Genomic DNA, 25888 nt, shown 5'->3' on the forward strand with positions numbered 1-25888 from the left:
TCGCTAATTATTAGAGAAATGTAAATCAAAACTATAAAGAGATACCACCTCACACTGATCAGAATGGCCACCATTAAAAAGTCTTCAAATAACAAATGCTGGAGAGGGTGTGGAGAAAAGGGAACCCTCCTACACTGTTGGTGGGAATGTAAGTTGGTGCAGCCACTATGGAAAACAGTATGGAGGCTCCTCAAAAACTAAAAACAGAGTTGCCATATGATCCAGCAATCCTACTCTTGGGCATATATCCAGACAAAACTATAATTCAAAGAACCATGCACCCCTATGTTCATGATAGCATTATTTACAATAGCCAGGACATGGAAACAACCTAAATGTCAAATGACAGATGAATGGATAAAGAAGATGTGATGTATATATATACAATGGAATATTACTCAGCCATAAAAAGGAATGAAATAATACCATGTGCAGCACATGGATGGGCCTAGAGATTATCATACTAAGTGAAGTAAGTCAGAAAGAGAAAGCCAAATACAAATACTGTATGATATCACTTATATGTGGAATCTACATATGACACAAATGGACATACTTACAAAACAAAAACAGACTCGCAGACATGTGGTTGCCAAGGGGCAAGCGAGCAGGGGGAGGGACGGAGTGGGAGTTTGTGGTTAGCAGATACAAACTACTACATATAGAAATGTTAAACAACAAGGTCCTACTGTATAGCACAGGGAACTATATTCAATATCCTGTGATAAACCATAATGGAAAAGAATGTGAAATAGAATGTATATATATGTATAACTGAATCACTGCTGTACAGTAGAAATTAACACAACATTGTAAAACAACTATACTTCAATTTAAAAAAAAGAAAAACAAGAATGAGTGCTATCTACTTTTTAAATTATAAAAATATACACGTTCATTATAGAAAATTTAGAAAATACTGATAAACAATAATTTTACTGTCATAGTCCAGATATAGCTAAGTTTATGTATTTTCAAAAACATCTTTAGTACCTGGCCCTATTGTTTTTTTTTAATGAATCAGACTAGGGAAGTGAAATATACATTGTTTCCATAACAGAATTACAGAACGCTAGAAGTTTCATTTTCAGATTTTCAGATTTCTTTCCCAAGAAAAGACAAAGCAAACTAGGTGTGGTGCTATCTTCAATGTGCTACAATGAATCTCATTTATTCTTTAAGGTTCATCTCCATGATGAGTTTTACAATTCCCTTCAAACTCATGATCTCTTCTTCCTTTGATCCTCCATACCATAGGGTTTACATCTCTCATACAGCACTTCTCATACTCCACATTGTAGCTATCCATGTTTTTTTTTCTTACCTGCCACTCCCTCTCCCTGCCCTTCCCCTTGCTCTATCTCCTAGGGCTGGGACCTTATTTTTTTTTTTTGGAGTATAGTTGATGTACAATATTATATACGTTACAGGTGTACAATATAGTGACTCATAATTTTTAAATGTTATGTTCCATTTATAGGTATTATAAAATATAATATCCTTGTAGCTTATTTTATATCTAATAGTATGTACCTCGAAATCCCCTACCCCTATACTGCCTCTCCCCCCTCTTCCCTCTCCCCACTAGTAACCACTAGTTTGTTCTTTGTATCTGTGAGTCTGTTTCTTTTTTGTTATATTCACTAGTTTGTTGTATTTTTTTGGATTCCACATAAAAGTGACATCATAGTATTTGTCTTTCTCTGTCTGACTTATTTCACTTAGCATAATACCCTCCAAATCCATCCATATTGTTGTGAATAGCAAATTTTCATTCTTTTTTACAGCTGAGTAGTATTCCATTTTGTGTGTGTGTGTGTGTGTGTACATCTTCTTTATTCATTCACCTGTTGATGGGCATTTGGGTTGCTTACATATCTTGGCTTTTGTAAATAATGCTGCTATGAACATTGGGGTGGCATGTATCTCTTTGAATTAGTGTTTTTGTTTCTTTCAGATATATATATATATTCAGGAGTGGAATTGCTGGGTCATATGGTAGTTCTATTTTTAGTTTTTGAGAAACCTCCATAATGTTTTCCCCAGCGGCTGTACCAATTTACATTCCCACCAATAGTATACAAGGGTTTAGGGATGGGCCTTTTAACTGGAGGACTGCGAACCTTCTGAAATCATACATAAAAGTAGTGTTTCTGTAGGTACAAATACATTTTCCTGGACGGAATCCATTTATACAACAAATACTCAAAAAAAGGTCCAAGAATCGAAAAAAGGTATGGAACGCTTGTCTAGGGCAGCAGTCCTCAACCTTTTTGGCACCAGGGACTGGTTTTGTGGAAGATAATTTTTCCACGGATGGGAGGGGGATGGTTCAGGCAGTAATGCGAGAGATGGTTCAGGTGGTAATGGCAGCAATGTGGAGCGATGGGGAGCGACAGATGCTAGGGGAAAGACTTGTAATTTAATTATCCTTGGATTCTCTACAGCAGGGGTCCCAATGCCCCAGGTGGTAGACTGGTACTAGTCTGCAGCCTGTTAGGAACCAGGCCACATAGCAGGAAGTGAGTGGCGAACAAGCGAGCAAAGTTTCATCTGCCGCTCCCCATCGCTCCCCATCACTCGCATTACTTCCTGAACCAACCACCCCATGGCTCACATTACTGCCTGAACCATCCCCCTCCCCTCCGACTGTGGAAAAATTGTCTGCCACGAAACTGATCCCTGGTGCCAAAAAGGTTGGGGACCGCTGCTCTACAGTGCTTAGCACCTACCTTCATATGGATAATATTTGCTGATTTACAACCTTAACATTGACTATACTTCAATAAAAACATAAAACGTAAAAAAGAAAAATGAAAACAAAAACTTAAAAAGAAGAAGAAACAGTAGCAAAAGCAGCAGCTACCTACTATGGAATATATTGCAAACTTTGAGTTGATGAGTTTTTCCCAAAGGAAGATTCTAAGAATGACAACACAATAAAGTAAGCACTGGTTTCCTCATTAAAAAAATAAAATAAAATTTTATTAATAAATCATAAAATCAATGTTAGGTTTATGTTTAATGCAATCTTAAAAAATATGTTTTCTTCATGCTTCATTCTCTCATCTTATTATAAAAAATACTGTTTCTGAAAGGAGAATGGTGCTTACCAGGGGCCAGGGGGAGGAGGGAATTCAGAGTTATTGTTTACCAGGTTAAGAGACTCAGTTTGGGAAGATGAGAAAGTTCTGGAGAAAGATGGTGGTGATGGTTGCACAACAATGTGAATGTACATAATGCTACTGAACTGTTATGTATATTTTACCACAATTTTAAAAATACTGCTTTTTATTCTCATCTAATATGAATCACCTATTAGAGGGTAGACTCTTCATCAGAGGTAAGAAACAAAGAAATACACTGCTTAAATTTTAGGATATAAGAAACAAAGCCTCAAAGGAAAAGTAAATATTAACCCCAATCTACACATTGTTGGTTTTAGAATATAAGCACAAATTAAAACAGGGTGATATAATCAAAAATCCTGTCCAAAGAGAGGGGCTGTTATCTCAGTAAACAAAGGAAAATTGCTTAGGGAAATCAGTTTATCTGGGTGAAGTAAATTAAACTTTTTCAAGGTACCAATTCACAACTCAGGGAATAACTGATAATTTAGCTCAATTTTACCAATAGTATCCACATAAATAATATAAGAGTTTTGGAAAACTGCAAGACACATTTCAAACTTTCAGGAGTACAATTTAGTCAATAAACATTTATAAACATTCTTTTTATTTTTTTAACATTTTACTGGAGTATAATTGCTTTACATTGTTGTGTTACTTTCTGCTGTATAACAAAGTGAATCACCTATACGTATACATATATCCCCATATCCCATCCCTCTTGCATCTCCCTCCCACTCTCCCTCCCTATCCCACCCCTCTAGGGGGTCACAAAGCACTGAGCTGATCTCCCTGTGCTATGCGGCTTCTTCCCACTAGCTATCTATTTTACATTTGGTAGTATATATATATCAATGCCATTCTCTCACTTCTTCCCTGCTTACACTTGTCCCTCCCTGTGTCCTTAAGTCCATGCTCTATGTCTGTGTCTCTTTTCCTGTCCAGCCCCTAGGTTCTTCAGAACCATTTTTTTTTTTTAGATTCCATATATATGTATTAGTATATGGTATTTGTTTTTCTCCTTCTGACTCACTTCACTCTGTATGACAGACTCTATATCCATCCACCTCACTACAAATAACTCAGTTTTGTTTCTTTTTATGGCTGAGTAATATTCCATTGTATATATATGCCACATCTTCTTTATCCATTTATCTGTTGATGGACACTTAGGTTGCTTCCATGTCCTGGCTATTGTAAATAGTGCTGCAATGAACATTTTGGTACACGACTCTTTTTCAATTGTGGTTTTCACAGGGTATATTCCCAGTAGTGGGATTGCTGGGTCATATGGTAGTTCTATTTTTAGTTTTTTAAGGAACCACCATACTGTTCTCCATAGTGGCTGTATCAATTTACATTCCCACCAACAGTGCAAGAGGGTTCCCTTTTCTCCACACCCTCTCCAGCATTTATTGTTTGTAGATTTTTTGATGATGGCCATTCTGACTAGAGTGAGGAGATACCTCACTGCAGTTTTGACTTGCACTTCTCTAATGATTAGTGATGTTGAGCATCCTTTCATGTGTTTGTTGACAATCTGTATATCTTCTTTGGAGAAATGTCTATTTAGGTCTTCTGCCCATTTTTGAATTGGGTTGTTTGTTTTTCTGATATTGAGCTGCATGAGCTGCTTGTATATTTTGGAGATTAATCCTTTGTCAGTTGCTTCATTTGCAACTATTTTCTCCCATTCCGAGGGTTGTCTTTTCATCTTCTTTATGGTTTCCTTTGCTGTGCAAAAGCTTTTAAGTTTCATTAGGTCCCAACTGTTCATTTTTGCTTTTATTTCCATTCCTTTAGGAGGTGGGTCAAAAAGGATCTTGCTGTGATATATGTCATAGAGTGTTCTGCCTATGTTTTCCTCTAAGAGTTTTATAGTGTTTGGCCTTACATTTAGGTCTGTAACCCATTTTGAGTTTATTTTTGTGTATGGTGTTAGGGAGTGTTCTAATTTCATTCTTTTACATGTAGCTGTCCAGTCTTCCCAGCACCACTTATTGAAGAGGTTGTCTCTTCTCCATTGTATATTCTTGCCTCCTTTATCAAAGATAAGGTGACCATATGTGTGTGGGTTTATCTCTGGGCCTTCTATCCTGTTCCACTGATCTATATTTCTGTTTGTGTGCCAGTACCATATTGTCTTGATTACTGTAGCTTTGTAGTATAGTCTGAAGTCAGGGAGCATTATTCTTTCAGCTCCGTTTTTCTCTCTCAAGATTGCTTTGGCTTTTGGGGCCTTTTGTGTTTCCATCCAAATCGTGAAATTTTTTGTTCTAGTTCTGTGAAAGATGCCACTGGTACTTTGATAAGGAATTGCATTGAATCTGTAGATTGCTTTGGGCAGTACAGTCATCTTCACAATATTGATCCTTCCAATCCAAGAACATGGTATATCTCTCCATCTATTTGTATCATCTTTAATTCCTTTCACCAGTGTCTTACAGTTTTCTGCATACAGGTCTTTTGTCTCCTTAGGTAGGTTTATTCCTAGGTATTTTATTCTTTTTGTTGCAGTGGTAAGTGGGAGTGTTTCCTCAATTTCTCTTTCAGATTTTTCATCATTAGTTTATAGGAATGCAAGAGATTTCTGTGTGTTAATTTTGTGTCCTGCTACTCTACCAAATTCATTGATTAGCTCTAGGAGTTTTCTGGTGGCATCTTTAGGATTCTCTATGTATAGTATCATGTCATCAGCACACAGTGACAGCTTTATTTCTTCTTTTCTGATTTTGATTCCTCTTATTTCTTTTTCGTCTCTGATTGCTGTGGCTAACACTTCCAAAACTATGTTGAATAACAGTGGTGAGAGTGGGCAACCTTGTCTTGTTCCTGATCTTAGTGGAAATGGTTTCAGTTTTTCACCATTGAGAATGATGTTGGCTGTGGGTTTGTCATACATGGCCTCTATTAGGTTGAGGTAAGCTCCCTTTATGCCTATCGTCTGGAGGGTTTTTACCATAAATGGGTGTTGAATTTTGTCAAAAGCTTTTTCTGCATCTATTGAGATGACCATATGGTTTTTTTCCTTCAATTTGTTGATATGATGTATCACATTGATTGATTTGCATATATTGAAGAATCCTTGTATTCCTGGGATAAACCCCACTTGATCATGGTGTATGATCCTTTTAACGTGCTGCTGGATTCTGTTTGCTAGTATTTTGTTGAGGATTTTTGCATCTATGTTCATCAGTGATATTAGCCTGTAGTTTTCTTTCTTTGTGACATCTTTGTCTGGTTTTGGTATCAGGGTGATGGTGGCCTTGTAGAATGAGTTTGGGAGTGTTCCTCACTGTGCTATATTGTGGAAGAGTTTGAGAAGGATAGGTATTAGCTCTTCTCTAAATGTTTGATACAATTTGCCTGTGAAGCCATCTGGTCCTGGACTTTTGTTTGTTGGAAGAGTTTTAATCACAGTCTCAATTTCAGTGTTTGTGATTGGTCTGTTTATACTTTCTATTTCTTCCTGGTTCAGTCTCGGAAGGTTGTGCTTTTCTAAGAATTTGTCCATTTCTTCCAGGTTGTCCATTTTATTGGCATATAGTTGCTTGTAGTAATCTCTCATGATCCTTTGTATTTCTGCAGTGTCAGTTGTTACTTCTCCTTTTTCATTTCTAATTCTGTTGAGTTGAGTCTTCTCCCTTTTTTCTTGATGATTCTGGCTGATGGTTTATCAATTTTGTTTATCTTCTCAAAAAACCAGCTATAGTTTTTTTGATCTTTGCTATCATTTCTTTCACTTCTTTTTCATTTATTTCTCATCTGGTCTTTAGGGTTTCTTTCCTTGTGTTAACTTTGGGGTTTTTTGGTTCTTTCTCTAATTCCTTTAGGTGTAAGGTTAGGTTGTTTATTTGAGATTTTTCTTGGTTCTTGAGGTAGGATTGTATTGCTATAAACTTCCCTCTTAGAACTGCTTTTACTGCATCCCACAGGGTTTGGGTCATTGTGTGTTCATTGTCATTTGTTTCTAAGTATTTTTTCATTTCTTCTTTGATTTCTTCAGTGATCTCTTGTTTATTTAGTAGTGTATTGTTTAGCCTCCATGTGTTTGTACTTTTTACACTTTTTTCCTGTAATTAATATCTAGTTTCATAGCATTGTGGTCAGAAAAGATACTTGATATGAATTCAATTTTCTTAAATTTACCAAGGCTTGATTTGTGACCCAAGATATGATCTATCCTGGAGAATGTTCCATGAGCACTTGATCAGAAAGTGTATTCTGTTGTTTTTGGATGGAAAGTCCTATAAATATCAATTAAGTCCATCTTGTTTAATGTATCATTTAAAGCTTGTGTTTCCTTATTTATTTTCATTTCGGTTGATCTGTCCATTGGTGAAAGTGGGAGGTTAAAGTCCCCTACTATGATTGTGTTACTGTCGATTTCCCCTTTTATGGCTCTTAGCATTTGCCTTATGTAGTAAGGTGCTCCTATGTTGGGTGCATAAATATTTACAACTGTTAAATCTTCTTCGTGGATTGATCCCTTGATCATTATGTAGTGTCCTCCTTTGTCTCTTGTACTAGTCTTTATTTTAAAGTCTATTTTGTCTGATATGAGAATTGCTACCCCAGCTTTCTTTTGATTTCCATTTGCATGGAATCTCTTTTCCATCCCCTCACTTTCAGTCTGGATGTGTCCCTAGATCTGAAGTGTATTTCTTGTATACAGCATATATACAGGTCTTTTTTTTTGTATGCATTCAGCCAGTCTATGTCTTTTGGATGGAGCATTTAATCTATTTACATTTAAGGTAATTATCATTATGTATGTTCCTATTACCATTTTCTTAATTGTTTTGGGTTTGTTATTGTAGGTCTTTTTCTTCTCTTATGTTTCCTGCCTAGAGTAATTTCTTTAGCATTTGTTGTACAGCTGGTTTGGTGGTACTGAATTCTATTAGCTTTTGCTTGTCTGTAAAGGTTTTAATCTCTCCGTCGAATCTGAATGAGATCCTTGCTGGGTAGAGTAATCTTGGTTGTAGGTTCTTCCCTTTCATCACTTTAAATATGTCCTGCCACTCCCTTCTGGCTTGCAGAGTTTTTGCTGAAAGATCAGCTGTTAACCTTATGGGGATTCCGTTGTATGTTATTTGTTGTTTTCCCTTGCTGCTTTTAATATTTTTTCTTTGTATTTAATTTTTGATAGTTTGTATCTTGGCGTGTTTCTCCTGGGATTTATCCTGTATGGTACTCTCTGTGCTTCCTGGACTTGATTGACTGTTTCCTTTCCCATATTAGGGAAGTTTTCAACTATAATCTATTCAAATATTTTCTCAGATCCTTTCTTTTTCTCTTCTTCTTCTGGGACCCCTATTATTCGAATGTTGGTGCATTTAATGTTGTCCCTGAGGTCTCTGAGACTGTCCTCACTTCTTTTCATTCTTTTTCCTTTATTCTGCTCTATGGTAGTTATTTCCACTATTTTATCTTCCAGGTCACTTCTCTGTTCTTCTGCCTCAGTTATTCTGCTATTGATTCCTTCTAGAGAATTTTTAATTTCATTTATTGTGTGTTCACCATTGTTTGTTTGCTCTTTAGTTCTTCTAGGTCCTTGTTAAACGTTTCTTGTACTTCCTCCATTCTATTTCCAAGATTTTGGACCATCTTTACTGTCATTACTCTGAATTCTTTTTCAGGTAGACTGCCTATTTCCTCTTCATTTGTTTGGTCAGGTGTGTTTTTACCTTGCTCCTTCAACTGCTCTGTAATTCTCTGTCTTCTCATTTTACTTAACTTACTGTGTTTGGGGTCTCCTTTTCACAGGCTGCAGGTTCGTAGTTCCCGTTGTTTTTGGTGTCTGCCCCAGTGGGTAAGGTTGGTTCAGTGGCTTGTGTAGACTTCCTGGTGGTGGGGACTGGTGCCTGTGTTCTGGTGAATGAGGCTGGATCTTGTATTTCTGGTGGCCAGGACCATGTCTGGTGTGTGTTTTGGGGTGTCTGTGAACTTAATATGATTTTAGGCAGACTCTCTGCTAATGGGTGGGGTTGTGTTCCTGTCTTGCTAGTTGTTTGGCATGGGGTATCCAGCACTGGAGCTTGGTGGTCATTGAGTGGAGCTGGGTCTTAGCGTTGAGATGGAGATCTCTGGGAGAGCTCTCGCCGTTTGATATTATGTGGGGCCAGGAGGTCTCTGGTGGTCCAATGTCCTGAACTCAGGTTTCCCACCTCCGAGACTCAGCCCTGACAACCTGCCCGGAGCACCAAGACCTTGTCAGCCACACAGCTGATCTGGAGAACTTCCAGGAGAGGAACCTGCAGCTCGTTCATTCCACGAAGAACTTCCTGCGAATCGACAACACCCGCTTCGGCAAGTTCAAGTTTAAGAGCCACTCAGGGGAGCTCAGACTGGGCGTGATCTCCTCAGCCCAGTATTCCAAGAACTGCCTGTACCTGCTTGCTGGGGAGAATTTGCAGAACATCTTTGATGAGCTGCTGGTCCTCGCACACCTGGATTCTGGTGGCTTCGAGCGGCCTGCCCGCACCACCACCAGGAAGAACAAGAAGAGTGCGTGGCAGTCCGGCAGCCGCCAGGTGGCCTGGACTTCAAGACCCACCGGCCAGCAGGTGCCCTCTAGCAGCAAAGTCAGCAGCCACCAGGGGCTGCATGCGGCCACCACCAGGAGTCTCAAGTATCTCTCCCCACCGTGGGCAAGGGCTGCCACATCCATGAGCCTCCTTTCTCCTTCCTCCTTCTCCTGGGCTACCAGGCAGCCGGGTGAGGCCCTGGGGAGGTATCCTGCTCAGGCTCTTTGCCGCCGGCTGCCTTAGTGACCATTCTTAATATTTAAAAATACAAAAGTCCCAAAACTACTTTAAAAAAAAAAGCAGACTATATAGAACACTTAGTACAAAAAGGATGAATTATTTCCCTATGTTACTTCACTTTACTCCCATCTCATGCTTTACAATTTGTCTCAACAAAGAAAAAGGCTCAGACTTCAGAAAGGTTATAAATCTATCTAAAACAGCAAAAATACACATAATTATTAGTGACATTATAATCATATTTCCAAACAATGTGTATATATTATCAAATACTTAATTTCTAAACCTTTTGATGATTGTCAGTGATATCTCTTGGTTATTTATTACCAATAAATAACTGATTTAAAAAGACATTTAAAAATTGCATTATTTCCTCCAAAGTCCTCATATGTATATAAGAGAGATTTACAACTATTTCTCCATTGGGATCTAGGAAAATCCTTAGAAACAGATTCAACATAAAAGCTAATACTAATATTAAAATCCATAGCATAAAAAAGATATCCACTACCATACTGAAGTATTGTGCATTTGACGTAAACTAATGTTTACTGCTCTCAACTTTAACATTAACTAATTAGCAGGATATAAAATTTTCCCATAGTTGTATTTATCAAAAAGCCAAATTTTCCCAATATATATTCTTATTCAGCATTTACTCAATAAATTATTACTGAGTGCCTGCCACATATCAGGCACCATGCTATAAGTGCTGGAGAGCTATGAACCAAACAGCCATGTTTTACCTAAACAATACTTAAGCACTGCTCCTTTTCTAGAACACAGATATACATCACCACCTTTTCAAAGTGTCTTTATGTTTTGTAAACATGTTCATTCTGGCAATATTTTGAAAAATTTAGTTCATGAATCAGATCTCTAAAGGTAAATTTATATGTTTTTTAATTTAAAAAATTTAATGTTTTTTAAGACATAGAAATGTTTGCCTGTCATGGAGTGTGTTTTTCTGTATGGCAATAACAAAACATCAAAGATAGCATATATTAATTTAAACTTTAAGAGTTACCTGAAATAGGGGAGCAGAGTCAAGATGGTGGCATGGGAAGATGCGGAGTTTCCATCTCCCCAAAACTGGGGCACCTGCGGACGCTGGTGGGGACCTTGATGCCCAAGGAGACGGGGAGGAACCCCTGAGTGACCGGGTAGGACGTGGGGGGAGTGAGGGAAGAGGAGAAGTGGAGTCCAGACAGGACCGGCGCCCCTGAGTGGTGCCTGGGAGGGGGGAGGAGTTCCCACACGGGACCCCCTGGGGAACCTGGGGAGCTTGTAGGATCAGCGGGGAGTGCGCTTAGTGTTTCCCTTGCCCACTCAGGCCCCAGGAAGCCTACTGGGCTCCTGGGACTGGTCCTTCGTTCTGCAAGGCCCCCTCCGGCTGTGGGGGTCCAGGCCTGGTCCTCTGCCTCCTGGGGCCTCCTCTGGCCACATGGCTCCAAGAGGCATGGGGGGGCATGTGGAGAAGAAGAAACGCCAATGGAAAGGGGCCCTTAGGGATCGGAGGATCGGGGGGAACGCGCCTAGAGTTTCCCCCGCCCACTCGGGGCCAGTGAACCTGCTGGGGTCCTGGACCTGGTCCTCCAACCTCCAAGGCCAGAGGCACTCCTGGGCCCCTCCTGCTGCACTGAGCCTAAGCCCCACCCCTTACTCCACCCCCAGAGCCTTTTCCAGCCCCATGGGGCCTAAGCATAGGCCCCACGTACTGCCTAAACCCCACCCCCCGCCTAAGCCCCGCCCCCCACAGACAAGGCCTTTTCTGGCTTTTTTTTTCTCCCCTCTTTTTTTACTATTGTGGCTCTGTTTTACCTTCCGCTTGTTGTTTCCACTATATTTTTATTTTTTTATTCTTTCTAACATATCTGTTAGTTTTCTAATCTTATTTTTTACTCTTTGTTATTGTTCTGCTCCTTTTTTTCTTTTCTTTTTTTTTTTGCCACCCCGCACAGCTTGCAGGATCTTGGTTTGTGAGCCCGGGGTTGGGCCAGAGTTCCTGCGGTGGGAGGTCCGAGCCCGAACCACTGGATTAACAGACAACCTCAGACTCCAGGGAATATTCATTTGAGTGAGGTCTCCCGGAGGTCCTCATCTCGGCACCAAGACCCAGCTCTAACCAACAGCCTACAAATTCCAGTGCTGGAAGCCTCAGGCCAAACAAGCTGTAAGACAGGAACACTATCCCACCCATCAAAAAAAAGGGGGGGGAGGGTGACAAAAAAATATGTCACAGATGAAGGAGCAAGGTAAAAACCTACAGGATCAAATAAATGAAGAGGAAATAGGTGACTACCTGAAAAATAATTCAGAGTAATGATAGTAAAGATGATCCAGAATCTCGGAAATAGAATGGTGGCATGGATTGAGAAAATACAAGACATGTTTATCAAAGATCTAGAAAAACTAAAGAACAAACAAACAGTGATGAACAACAAAATAACTGAAATGAAAAATACACTAGAAGGAATTAATAACAGAATAGCTGAGGCAGAAGACCGAATAAGTGAGCTGGAAGACAATGGTGGAAATAACTGCCAAGGAGCAGAATAAAGGGAAAAGAATGAAAAGAATTGAAGACAATCTCAGAGACCTCTGGGCAAACAATAAATGCACCAACATTCAAATTATAGGGGTCCCAGAAGAAGAAGAGAAAAAGAAAGGGTCTGAAAAAATATTTGAAGAGATTATAGTTGAAAACTTCCCTAATATGGGAAAGGAAATAGTCACCCAAGTCCAGGAAGTGCAGAGAGTCCCATACAGGATAAACCCTAGGAGAAACACACCAAGGCACACATTAATCAAACTAACAAAAATTAAATTCAAAGAAAAAATATTAAAAGCAGCAAGGGAAAAGCAAAAAACAACATACAAAGAAATCCTCATGATGTTATCAGCTGATCTTTCAGCAGAAACTCTGCAGGCCAGAAGGGAGTGGCAGGATATACTTAAAGTGATGAAAGAGAAAATCCTACAACCAAGATTACTCTATCCAGCAAGGATCTCATTCAGATTCAACAGAGAAATCAAAAGCTTTACAGACAAGCAAAAGCTAAGAGAATTAAGCACCACCAAACAAGCTCTACAACAAATGCTAAAGGAACTTCTCTAGGCAGGAAACACAAGAGAAGAAAAAGACACATGAAAACAAACCCAAAACAATTAAGAAAATGGTAATAGGAACATTCATATCGATAATAATCTTGAAAGTAAATGGATTAACTGCTCCAAACAAAAGACACAGGCTGGCTAAATGGATACAAAAACAAGACCGGTACATGTGCTGTCTACAAGAGACCCACTTCAGACCTAGGGACACATACAGACTGAAAGTGAAGGGATGGAAAAAGATATTCCTTGCAAATGGAAATCGAAAGAAAGCTGGAGTAGTAATACTCATATCAGATAAAATAGACTTTAAAATAAAGACTGTTACAAGAGATAAGGAAGGACAATACATAATGATCAAGAGATCAACCCAAGAAGAAGATATAACAATTATAAATGTATATGCACCCAACATAGGAGCACCTCAATACATAAGTCAAATGCTAATAGCCATAATAGGGGAAATCGACAGTAACACAATCATAGTAGGGGACTTTAACCCCCCACTTTCACCAATGGACAGATCATCCAAACAGAAAATTAATAAGGAAACACAAGCTTTAAATGATACATTAAACAAGATGGACTTAATTGTTATTTATAGGACTGTCCACCCAAAAGTGGCCGAATATACTTCTTCTCAAGTGCACATGGAACACTCCAGGACAGATCACATCTGGAGTCACAAATCAAGCCTCGGAAAATTTAAGAAAATTGAAATTGAATCAAGCATCTTTTCTGACCACAACGCTATGAGATTGGTAATCAATTACAGAAAAAAAACTGTAAAAACCACAAATACATGGAGACTAAACAGTGTGCTACTAAATAACCAAGAGATCACTGAAGAAATCAAAGAATAAGTTTAAAAATACATAGAACAAATGACAACAAAAACACGACGACCCAAAACGTATGGGATGCAGCAAAAGCAGTTATACAAGGGAAGTTTACAGCAACTCATTCTCACTTCAACAAACAAGAAGAATCTCAAATAAACAATCTAACCTTACACCTAAAGCAACTAGAGAAATAGGAGCAAAGAAAACCCAAAGTCAGTAGAAGGAAAGAAATCATAAAGATAAGATCAGAAATAAATAAAACAGAAATGAAGAAAACAATAGCAAAGATCAATAAAACTAAAAGCTGGTTCTTTGAGAAGATAAACAAAATTGATAAACCTTTAGCCAGACTCAACAAGAAAAAAAGGGAGAGGATGCAAATCAATAAAATTAGAAATGAAAAAGGAGAATTCATAACTGACACTGCAGAAATACAAAGGATTATAAGAGACTACTACAAACAACTATATGCCAATAAAATGGACAACCACGAAGAAATGGACAAATTCTTGGAAAGATACAATTTTCCAAGACTGAGACAAGAAGAATTAGAAAATATAAACAGACTTACCACAAGTAATGAAATTGAAAAAGTAATTAAAAATCTTCCAACGAACAAAGGTCCAGGACCAGATGGCTTCACAAGCTAATTCTATCAAACACTTAGAGAAGAGCTAACACCCATCTTTCTCAAACTCCTCCAAAACACTGCAGAGGGAGTAATACCCCCAAATTCATTCTATGAAGCCACCATCACCCTGATACTAAAACCAGACAAAGATATCACAAAAAAAGAAAATTACAGACCAATATCACTGATGAACATAGAAGCAAAAATCCTCAATACTACCAAACAGAATCCAGCAACATATTAGAATGATCACACAGCATGATCAAGTGGATTTATCCCAGAAATGCAAGGATTCTTCAGTATATGCAAATCAATCAGCGTGATACACCATATTAACAAATTAAGGAATAAGAACCATATGATCATCTCAATAGATGCAGAAAAACCTTTTGATAAAATTCAACGCCCGTTTATGATAAAAATTCTCCAGAAAATGGGCACAGAGGGAACCTACCTAAAAATAATAAAAGCCATATATGACAAACCCACAGCAAACATCATACTAAATGGTGAAAAACTGAAAGCACTTCCACTAAGATAGGAACAAGACAAGGATGTCCATTCTCGCCACTCTTATTCAACATAGTTTTGGAAGTCCTAGCCACGGCAATCAGAGAAGAAAAAGAAATAAAAGGAATACAAATTGGAAAAGAAGAAGTAAAACTGTCACTGTTGGCAGATGACATGATACTATACACAGATAATCCTAAAGATGCCACTAGAAAACTACTAGAACTAATCATTGAATTTGGTAAGGTTGCAGGATACAAAATTAATGCATAGAAATCTGGCATTCCTATACACTAATGATGAAAAATCAGAAAGAAAAATTAAGGAAACACTTCCATTTACCATTGCAACAAAAAGAAAAAAATACCTAGGAATAAACCTACCTAAGGAGGCGAAAGACTTGTAATCAGAAAACTATAAAACACTTATGAAAGAAATCAAAGATGACATAAACACACGGAGAAATATACCATGTTCTTGGATTCGAAGAATCAATATTGTGAAAATGACTATACTACCCAAAGCAATGTACAGATTCAATGCAATCCCCATCAAACTACCAATGGCATTCTTCACAGAATTAGAACAAAAAATTTTACAATTTGTATGGAAACCCAAAAGACCCCGAAAAGCCAAAGCAATCTTGAGAAAGATAAACAGAGCTGGAGGAATCAGGCTCCCCAACTTCAAACTATACTACAAAGCTACAGTAATCAAGATAGTATGGTACTGGCATAAAAACAGAAATATAAATCAATGGAACAGGATAGAAAGCCTGGAGATCAACCCACACACATATGGTCACCTAAATTATGACAAAGGAGGAAAGAACATACAATGGAGAAAAGACAGCCTGTTCAATAAATGGTGCTGGGAAAACTGGACAGCTACATGAAAAAGAATAAAATTAGAACACTCCCTAACACCATACACAAAAATAAACTCAAAATGGATTAAATACCTAAATATAACACTGGACACTATAAAACTCTTGGAGGAAAACATAGGCAGAACACTCTATGACATATATCACAGCAAGATCCTTTTTGACCCACCTCTACAGAAATGGAAATAAAAACAAAAATAAACAAATGGGACCGAATGAAACTTAAAAGCTTTTGCACAGCAAAGGAAACCATAAATAAGACGAAAAGACAACCCTTGGAATGGGAAAAAATATTTGCTAATGAATCAACTGACAAAGGATTATCTCCAAAATATACAAGCAGCTCAATATCAAAAAAACAAACAACCCAATAGAAAAACGGGCAGAAGACCTAAAGAGACATTTCTCCAGAGAAGATATACAGATTGCCAAAAAACACATGAAAGGATGCTCAACATCACTAATCATTTGAGAAATGCAAATCAAAACTACAATGAGGTATCACCTCACACGAGTCAGAATGGCCATCAGCAAAAAATCTACAAACAATAAATGCTAGAGAGGGTGTGGAGAAAAGGGAACCCTCTTACACTGCACTGTTGGTGGGAATGTAAATTGATACAGCCACTATGGAGAACAGTATGGAGGTTCCTTAAAAAACTAAAAATAGAACTACCCTACAACCCAGCAATCCCACTACTGGGCATATACCCTGAGAAAACTATAATTCAAAGAGAGTCATGTACCACAATGTTCACTGCAGCTCTATTTACAAGAGCCAGGACATGGAAGCAACCTAAGTGTCCATCAACAGATGAATGGATAAAGAAGATGTGGCACATATATACAATGGAATATTACTCAGCCATAAAAGGAAACGAAATTGAGTTATTTGTAGTGAGGTGGATGGACCTAGAGTCTGTCATAGAAACTTAAGTCAGAAAGAGAAAAACAAATACTGTATGCTAAGACATATATATAGAATCTAAAAAAAAAAAAAAAAAATGGTTCTGAAGAACCTAGGGGCAGGACAGGAATAAAGATGCAGACGTAGAGAATGGACTTGAGGACATGGGGAGTGGGAAGGGTAAGCTGGGATGAAGTGAGAGAGTGGCATGGACATATATACAGTACCACAAGTAAAATAGATAGCTAGTGGGAAGCAGCCGCATAGCACAGGATTATGAGCTCAGTGCTTTGTGACCACCTAGAGGGGTGGGATAGGGAGGATAGGAGGGAGACACAAGAGGGAGGAGATATGGGGATATATGTATATGTATAGCTGATTTGTTTTGTTATAAAGCAGAAACTAACACACCATTGTAAAGCAATTATACTCCAATAAAGTTGTTAAAAAAAAAAACTCTTAGAGGAAAACATAGGAAAAACACTCTTTGACATAAACTACAGGAAGATCTTTTTTACCCACCTCCTAGAGTAATGAAAATAAAAACAAAAATAAACAAATGGGACCTAAGGAAACTTAAAAGCTTTTGCACAGCAAAGGAAACCATAAACAAGATGAAAAGACAACCCTCAGTTTGGGAGAAAATATTTGCAAATGAATCAGTGGACAAAGGATTACTCTCCAAAGTATATAAACAGCTCATGGAGCTCAATATCAAAAAAACAAACACCTCAGTTAAAAAATGGGCTGAAGACCTAAATAGACATTTCACCAAAGAAGACGTACAGATGGCCAAGAGGCACATGATAAGATGCTCAACATCACTATTTATTAGACAAATGCATATCAAAACTACAATGAGGTATCACCTCACACCGGTCAGAATGGCCAGCATCAAAAAATCTACAAACAATAAATGCTGGAGAGGGTGTGGAGAAAAGGGAACCCTTTGCAATGTTGGTGGGAATGTAAATTGATCCAGCCACTAGGGAGAACAATATGGAGGTTCCTTAAAAAACTAAAAATAGAACTACCATATGACCCAGCAATCCCACTACTGGGCATATACCCTGAGAAAACCACAATTCAAAAAGAGTCATGTACTACAATGTTCATCGCAGCACTATTTACAATAGCCAGGACATGGAAGCAACCTAAGTGTCCACTGACAGATGAATGGATAAAGAAGATGTGGCACATATATACAATGGAATATTACTCAGCCATAAAAAGGAATGAAATTGGGTCATTTGTAGAGATGTGGATGGACCTAGAGTCTGTCATACAGAGTGAAGTAAACCAGAAAGAGAAAAACAAATATCGTATTATGAACGCATATACATGGAATCTAGAAAAATGGTACAGATGAACCTATTTGTAGGGCAGGAATAGAGATGTAGACGTAGAGAACGGACATGTGGACACGTGGGTAAGGGGAGGGTGGGAAGAACTGGGAGATTAGGTTTGACATAAATACACTACCATGTGTAAAATAGATAGCTAGTGGAAACCTTATATAGCCAGGGAGCTCAGTTTGGTGCTCTGTGACGACCTAGATGGGTGGGATGGGGGGGTGGGAGGGAGTTCCAATAGGGAGGGGATAAGGGTGTGCATATAGCTGATTCACTTCATTGTACAGCAGAAACTAACAAAACATTGTGAAGCAATTTTTCTACAAAAAATAAAAAAGAGTTACCTGAAATAGGAATATTCTGTGAGACTGATAACTGCACATCTCCAGTTCCTGGTGGCATGTCAACAACTAAATAGTCCAGTTGACCCCAATCTACCTAAAAACCAAGATGACACAAATAACATCACTGTATAAACAAATGTGGTGAATAGTGATATAAACAAAAATAAATGAACTAATAACAAAGCTAAAATAATAGCTTTCACTTGAGCCATTAGTAAATGCCAGGGACTGTGCTGAGGGCTGATAAATGAATGAATAAGAAACAATCTTTGCCTCTAGCAGACCTTTTCTGACCAATAAGGTTAAATTTTCAAATGACACTGCAAAACACACACATACCATAATGGTGAACTCCTTGCACAATGGACTTCTATTCAGGACCACTCATTTATTTTCACTGAAAATAGCCTGTATTTTACCTAAGGAGGTCTTAGCTTTTTGTCCTTTGTGGTTTTTGGTACAGTGTTTCCTATAGCAGATCTTAATATAATTTTTTTAAGTTTATTATTTTTCCTTCATAAAACACACTAATAATGAAAACCAAAACTTAAGAAAATTTTAGAAATATAACTAGAGTTCCAAATTAACATTTTGATTATTTCTTTTCAGGCACTTTTCTAAGTATCTGTATCTAGAAAATTCAGCTGTTTAACCAAGTCCTTAATGCTCAGCCTCAATTAGATAGGGCTCAAGGGTACCTCAGGCTCTTTTCTCCTCAAGTGGTTCTTCCTTCTGAGTCCCCAGTTTCGGTGAAAGGCCCTAGGATCCTCTTAGCTACCTAAGGCAAAGGCTTGGGATAATACTTAACTGTTCCCTTTCCCTCACTATCCCCAGTCACTGATTATGCCTTCTAAAAATCTCTCAAATGTATCCACGTCTCTCTTTCTGCATGGCCGAGAACCAAACACAGGCCACAGGCATCTATCACTAAAGTCTCCCAACCAATCTCTCTGGTCTAGCACTGCCCATACAGTGTGTTCCTAATAGCAGTGAAAATTGGTTTGATAATGCCACTTTTTTGCTTAAAACTCTTCTATTGCTTTTAGGATAAAATCTAAGCTTTAGCTTCAGAACCTCTGCCTGGTCTTCTTCACTTGCTAATTCCTCCTCATTCTTTAGATCGTAGCTTGAAATTTACTTCCCATAACTTCCATTAAAGATTAGATATGGTGTTCCTACTATGTAGGAACAATTCTTCTAATCGTTTGTTCATTCATTCATTCACCCAACAAATGTTTATTGAGTACCTACTATATATTAGGCATTGAGCTAGGTATTGATAATTAAATGGTATCATGGTCCTTAGCCTCACAGAATTTACAATACAGAGGGAGACAGATATTAAGCACATAACGATATAACCTGTGCAAAGAAGTTAGTGAGAGAAACTGAAAGATCAACAGAGCTGAAGAGCAGTGCAAGGGGAAAGATGGCATTCATTTACTGTTATTTCAGTATCTGTCTTCTCATGAAACTGTAGATGACTTAGAATACATAACAAAGAATGGATACATAGGAGATGCTAAATAAGTTTTCTTTCAAGGAATGAATGAATAAATAAACACATGCAAAGATCCAAATATTTTTAAACGTAAATGTAAATCATACTGTGTATATAATCCCATATCCTGCTTCTTAAAACTTAATAATGTGAAATAAGCCTTTTCCATATAATCACATATTTTTAAAATTAAAATTTAGATGATACTGGGTCAGATGGATTCATTCATGTATTAACACATTTATTCAACACATATTTACTGAGAATTGATGCCAGGCACTGTTCCAGGTGATGAAGACACAGCAGTGAAAAAAACAAAGTCCCAGCCACCAGGCAACTAACGTTTTAGTGAGGAAGACAGGTAGATAAACAGGCAGAAAGACAAGCAAATCAAAGACAAGCGCTACAAAGAAACAAGTACCCCTTACTATACAAAATTACTTGGTTCCTGATTTGGATATATCCAGATCAAGTAGCAAGAGACAGTTTTAGGGACTTCCCTGGTGGTCCAGTGGTTAAGACTCCATGCTTCCAACACAGGGGGCATGGGTTCGATCCCTGGTGGGGCAACTAAGATCTCACATGCCACACGGCATGGCCAAAAAATAAAATTAAAAAAAAAAAAGAGAGATAGTTTTAAAATCTTCAATTCCTGAATTTCAGAGGGCAAGTAGTAAGAGTTCAGACAGCTAAGGATTTATCAAAGAATTTCTTTGAGTCTCTTCAGTTCCCAAGGTCCAATGGTGAGAAACACATGAAGAAGAGGGAAAAGGAATAGAGTAGTAGAAGATGCTACTTTCAACAGGGTGGTCAGAGCCTGGAGTGAAGTGAGAAAAATAACTGATGCAATTCTCGGAAAGCATTCCAGGCAGAAGCAATAGCAAGTGCAAAGGACCTGAGATGGGGATATGCTTGGCGCATTCAAGGAATAGCTAGCAAGGCAGTACATCCTTTCTAAAATAGCACTCCCCCAACCATCAGTCTCTTTCCTTCTCTGAATGTGTCCTTCTTCGACACATTTATCAGTATATGTCATTATATACTGACATGTCTTTTAGGAATTCTATTAATATTTCTCAAACACAAGTACTTGACACTGATTTAATGACACATTTTAAGAGAATGATGAAATGATGAACATGAAGTAGTTCATTTTCAATATAGGGTTTCTTGGTTTGAAAAATAGTTACCCCTAAGTTACCCATGGCCATCATCTATGAAACTATTTACAAAAAAGATAAAGGATACTTTTCATTTTATATCCTCTGCACTGAAACTCCTAGCACGGGCAGACTGACAAGTCTCTTTGTTTCAGAGGACATCAAATGACTGGTGCCAACAATTTATCATTGTGGTTCCTTGGCATTTAATCATATTTATCACATTGGCTCCAATTTCTTATTTCTTTAACGAGAACTGCTATTATGGTTCCAAGGAACTAAAAATATATCACTGTTAAGGCAATTAATTTCAAATAACTGAAACTGAATTCAAACTTTCTGGGGGGAAAAAAAAAAAAACCTGGACCAACACCTTCATCTCACATAGTAGGCATTTCACAAAGGCTTGCAGACTTGAACTGAACTGAAGTCAGTATCTGAGTTCCAGTTTTAGAGCATTCACTAATATTAATATTGAAATATACTGGCTGCCAGGAAGTTCCAGTTCTCTTGCAAAATAATCACCAAAGCATTGATTTTAGAATGATTTAGGGATTCTCTAGTTTCTACTCAGTGTTTGTTTATGCATATAAATAATTTATTACTAAATGTAGAAAAATAAGTACTAGCAAAACACTCAGGTATCTCATTTAGTAAAACCAAGCGACCAATCCAGATTTTGTGTGGCCTGAAACATATACAATTTGGGTGGTCTTCTCTAAGAATTAGAATGCAGTTAGGAATGCAAAATTTGGTACAAAAGTAAATATTTATTTAGAATGTACAAGAAATAATCATAAAATGCTGGAGCCTTAGAGATTCAAGTTCCTTTCTCTGAGGTCTCTTGAACAACAGAAATGCTTACATACAAATGCTTCCTGACTGCAACCGGCTTCCTCTCTCCACTGAGAACACTCTACAACTCCCAGCATCTCTTAGGAGCCCATGACAGTGTGGAACCCTGAACTTAAGCTTCATTAGCCTCAAGGTAACCCCACCTCTAGTAAAACCTTCTTGGCTCCCTCTCAGGCTCCAGACTCAAAGGATTCCAGCAGAACAGACTGAATCAGTCTAGAAGTGGAGTTACCAAGGTAGTTCAGAGATGCCCTGTGGATAAAGAGGCAATGCTGCAGCAGAGAATTCAGCAGTGCAGCCAGGAAATCGAATATGTGCATTACATCTAAAGGGGGATATAAACAGCATAATGGGAGAGTAAAAAAATAAAATAAAATCCAGTGGTCAGGGCAATTGTGAAGGCTGGGATGAGGTACAGATTAGGGGCAGCATTCAGACCTAAGTCTGCCAACAGAGGCTTTGTGCAAGATGCCTCTTTTACACAGTAGTACATAACCTTTATTCCCCTCTAAAGTGTTTGAGATACAGGACTTCTGGAATCAAATATTGATATAATGTAGTCACTGAGCTTTTGTCCAAAGACATTGAGATAACATTAGAACAGCTGTTTTTCATGTGTCCTATAAATATGAATTTGTAATTGCTATAACAGCACAACTTATGGTATTGCTTTTTTTTACTGTTCTTTTCTTTGTTTATTAAGACAACCAACACTTGAAGTTTATGCTATCAGAAGTAATTACTGGGACTTCCTTGGTGGCACAGTGATTAAGAATCTGCCTGCCAATGCAGCGGAAACGGGTTCGAGCCCTGGTCCGGGAAGATCCCGCATGCCACGGAGCCACTAAGCCCCTGTGCCACAACTACTGAGCCTGTGCTCTAGAGCCCGTGAGCCACAACTACTGAGCCCACATGCCACAACTACTGAAGCCTATGCACCTAGAGCCCATGCTCTGTAACAAGAGAAGCCTGTGCACTGCAACAAAGAGTAGCCCCCACTCGCCGCAACTAGAAAAAGCCCACGCACAGCAACAAAGACCTAACGCAGCCACAAATAAATAAATTGATTTTAAAAAATAATTACTAAATCTCTGTTAAATTATTTTTATTTCTTTCTTGTCAACCTTACACAGGGAAAATATTCCAAACTAGCACTGACTAGGGTAATTTTAGGCCAATATGTCTTCTCCAAACAATACTTTGTATTTTATATTCAGAATAATGCCTGATAATCTGAGGGTAACTCAAAAACTCAAATAAAGGCAATTCCCTCTTTTCTGAGGAATGCCTGGGAGATAAAAGTGTGTCTTATATTTGGACAGATAAGGTTATGAGGACATCAGGACATCAGTTATGAAGAGTGTGGTGCTATGAAAGGGTAAAGAAGGTGGACCATTTTCTTCCATGGATACTTCTATTAAGAAGCTGACCAAAGCAGCAGCTATCAGGCCTTGCTCCAGAGGATGCCAGGAGCACAAGTGCAAAGTGGCTGAGTTGTAAGTGTTGAAAAGAAAGGGCCCATAGATGCATTCCATTTTTGGCTTCTCAGCTGGCGGGAGCAGTGCACCACAGTCAGCCTCCAGGGTAGCAGACTCCATCATCAGCACCACACAGGCCACGTTTAAGTACCACAGGGTCAACATATGCTTTTCCACAGCAAAGGCAGAGTGTCCTAGCTATCCCAGGTCTGCTAGCAAGGCCAATGTGAGCCAGGTGAAAACAATATCAGCAGGGGTGGGCCCTGGGCCCCTGTGGAATCAGGGAGGAAAATCACTGCTAAAAAAGAGAGGCAGAGCTATAACCTGCTGGAGCCAAAGTGGTGGCCAAGACTCCTGAGGGCAAGAAAAAGGTAACTTAAGAATGAAAAGAGGAATCACGAAGCAGGAGAAATGGGACAAAATCTAGACTGAGTAATTTAAAAGTGGGCCGTGTCCCGGCAGCCCATTCATATAATGCTTAGAATATTCCATCAGTGAGAGGGCAAATTTTTAAAGGAAGTTGGGCTGAGCCAGACATTGCCTCTTTCCTTCCTGTCTGCTCTTAATTAGTCACTGAATAGTTGGTTTTGACTCTTATGCCTACTTGACTCATAATTAGTAGATCTCAAGGTAGTGTCCTGATGTCTCACTCTGTTTGTCTGGCCTGGTCTGTATCTGTTGCTACTTCTATCCTGTACCTAAGTCCTGCTACCTGTCCCTGATTTCCTGGTTCTCCAACCACTGTTAGGCATGTTTCAACCCTAATAGCAAATAGAACAGTGTACCTGTGCTTTGCTCAGAATCCCAGACATGAAACCATGCCACTACTGGCATAGGACATGCAGCTAACCTTTTCTCAGGCCCGCGGACAAATTTGTCAGGCAAATTACCAAGCTCCTAGGATTTTTGATTCAACTAATTTCCAAGGTTTGAATGGGTCTTCAAGCTCTAAGAATTCTAGGGTAATTATTTTTATACAAAATTATCTCCCCAACTTCAGTGTAAGCTTCCTGACAGAAGAACTCATTCTTTATGCATCTCCAGACTCCCCTTCCACAGCCAATCCCCTCTCTAATGAACCAGTGTTCAGTGTTCAATCAATAACCACTGACTGATTCTGAGTCAAGTTGCTCCTTACAATTTTCTTCTTTTTTTTTTTTAAACTTCTTTATTGGAGTACAATTGCTTTACAATGGTGTGTTAGTTTCTGCTTTATAACAAAGTGAATCAGCTATACATATACATATATCCCCATATCTCCTACCTCTTGCGTCTCCCTCCCTCCCACCCTCCCTATCCCACCCCTCTAGGTGGTCACAAAGCACCGAGCTGATCTCCCTGTGCTATGCGGCTGCTTCCCACTAGCTATCTATTTTACATTTGGTAGTATATATAAGTCCATGACACTCTCTCACTTCATCCCAGCTTACCATTCCCCCTCCCCGCATCCTCAAGTCCATTCTCTACGTCTGTGTCTTTATTCCTGTCCTGTCCCTAGGTTCTTCATAATCTTTTTTTTTTATTTTTTAGATTCCATATATATGTGTTAGCATACGGTATTTGTCTTTCTCTTTCTGACTTACTTCACTCTGTATGACAGACTCTAGGTCCATCCACCTCACTACAAATAACTCAATTTCATTTCCTTTTATGGCTGAGTAGTATTCCATTGTATATATGTGCCACATCTTCTTTATCCATTCATCTGTCGATGGACACTTAGGTTGCTTCTATGTCCTGGGTCTTGTAAATAGAGCTAAATAGAGCTGCAGTGAACATTGTGGTACATGACTCTTTTTGAATTATGGTCTTCTCAGGGTATATGCCCAGTAGTGGGATTGCTGGGTTGTAGGGTAGTTCTATTTTTAGTTTTTTAAGGAACCTCCATAGTTTTCTCCATAGTGGCTGTATCAATTCACAGTCCCACCAACAGTGCAACGTAAGAGGGTTCCCTTTTCTCCACACCCTCTCCAGCATTTATTGTTTGTAGATTTTTTGATGGTGGCCATTCTGACTGGTATGAGGTGATACCTCATTGTAGTTTTGATTTGCATTTCTCTAATGATTAGTGGTGTTGAGCATTCTTTCATGTGTTTGTTGGCAATCTGTATATCTTTTTGGAGAAATGTCTATTTAGGTCTTCTGCCCATTTTTGGATTGCTCCTTACAATTTTATTATACTACTAAAATTAAATTTTTTGCCATGTGAAGTACCTTTTATATAAAATATAAATCTAAAATAGAACACAAAATAGGATTAAGTCTGAACCATATTTTTTGCTCTGCCCAGTGACTTATTCATAAAATCATGGAATATTTTATTTTGGTTGCAAGAAGAAAATTGCTATAAAGGTGAAATTATTTAAATATAAATACCACAATAAAAATCTGAATAACAAAAAAATTTCTA

At 38.4% G+C, this 25888-nt stretch overlaps 1 protein-coding gene across 7 annotated transcripts in view; it reads right to left on the reverse strand.

Moving 5' to 3' along the window:
* The window catches only part of NUBPL (NUBP iron-sulfur cluster assembly factor, mitochondrial), a 329428-nt gene that overhangs the window by 44376 nt on the left and 259164 nt on the right, over nucleotides 1-25888 (reverse strand). For 6 of the 7 annotated variants that reach the window (XM_082452222.1, XM_082452223.1, XM_082452220.1 and 3 more), the window contains one exon: nucleotides 18485-18578. The exons of the other annotated variant lie outside the window; for it this stretch is intronic. In XM_082452222.1, the coding sequence (XP_082308348.1) occupies nucleotides 18485-18578 (94 nt within the window). The remainder of the gene's footprint in view (nucleotides 1-18484; nucleotides 18579-25888) is intronic. 7 annotated transcript variants of the gene reach the window in all.

Source organism: Balaenoptera physalus (genome assembly GCF_965194825.1).
Source record: "Balaenoptera physalus genome assembly, chromosome: 2".
Taxonomy (NCBI): domain Eukaryota; kingdom Metazoa; phylum Chordata; class Mammalia; order Artiodactyla; family Balaenopteridae; genus Balaenoptera; species Balaenoptera physalus.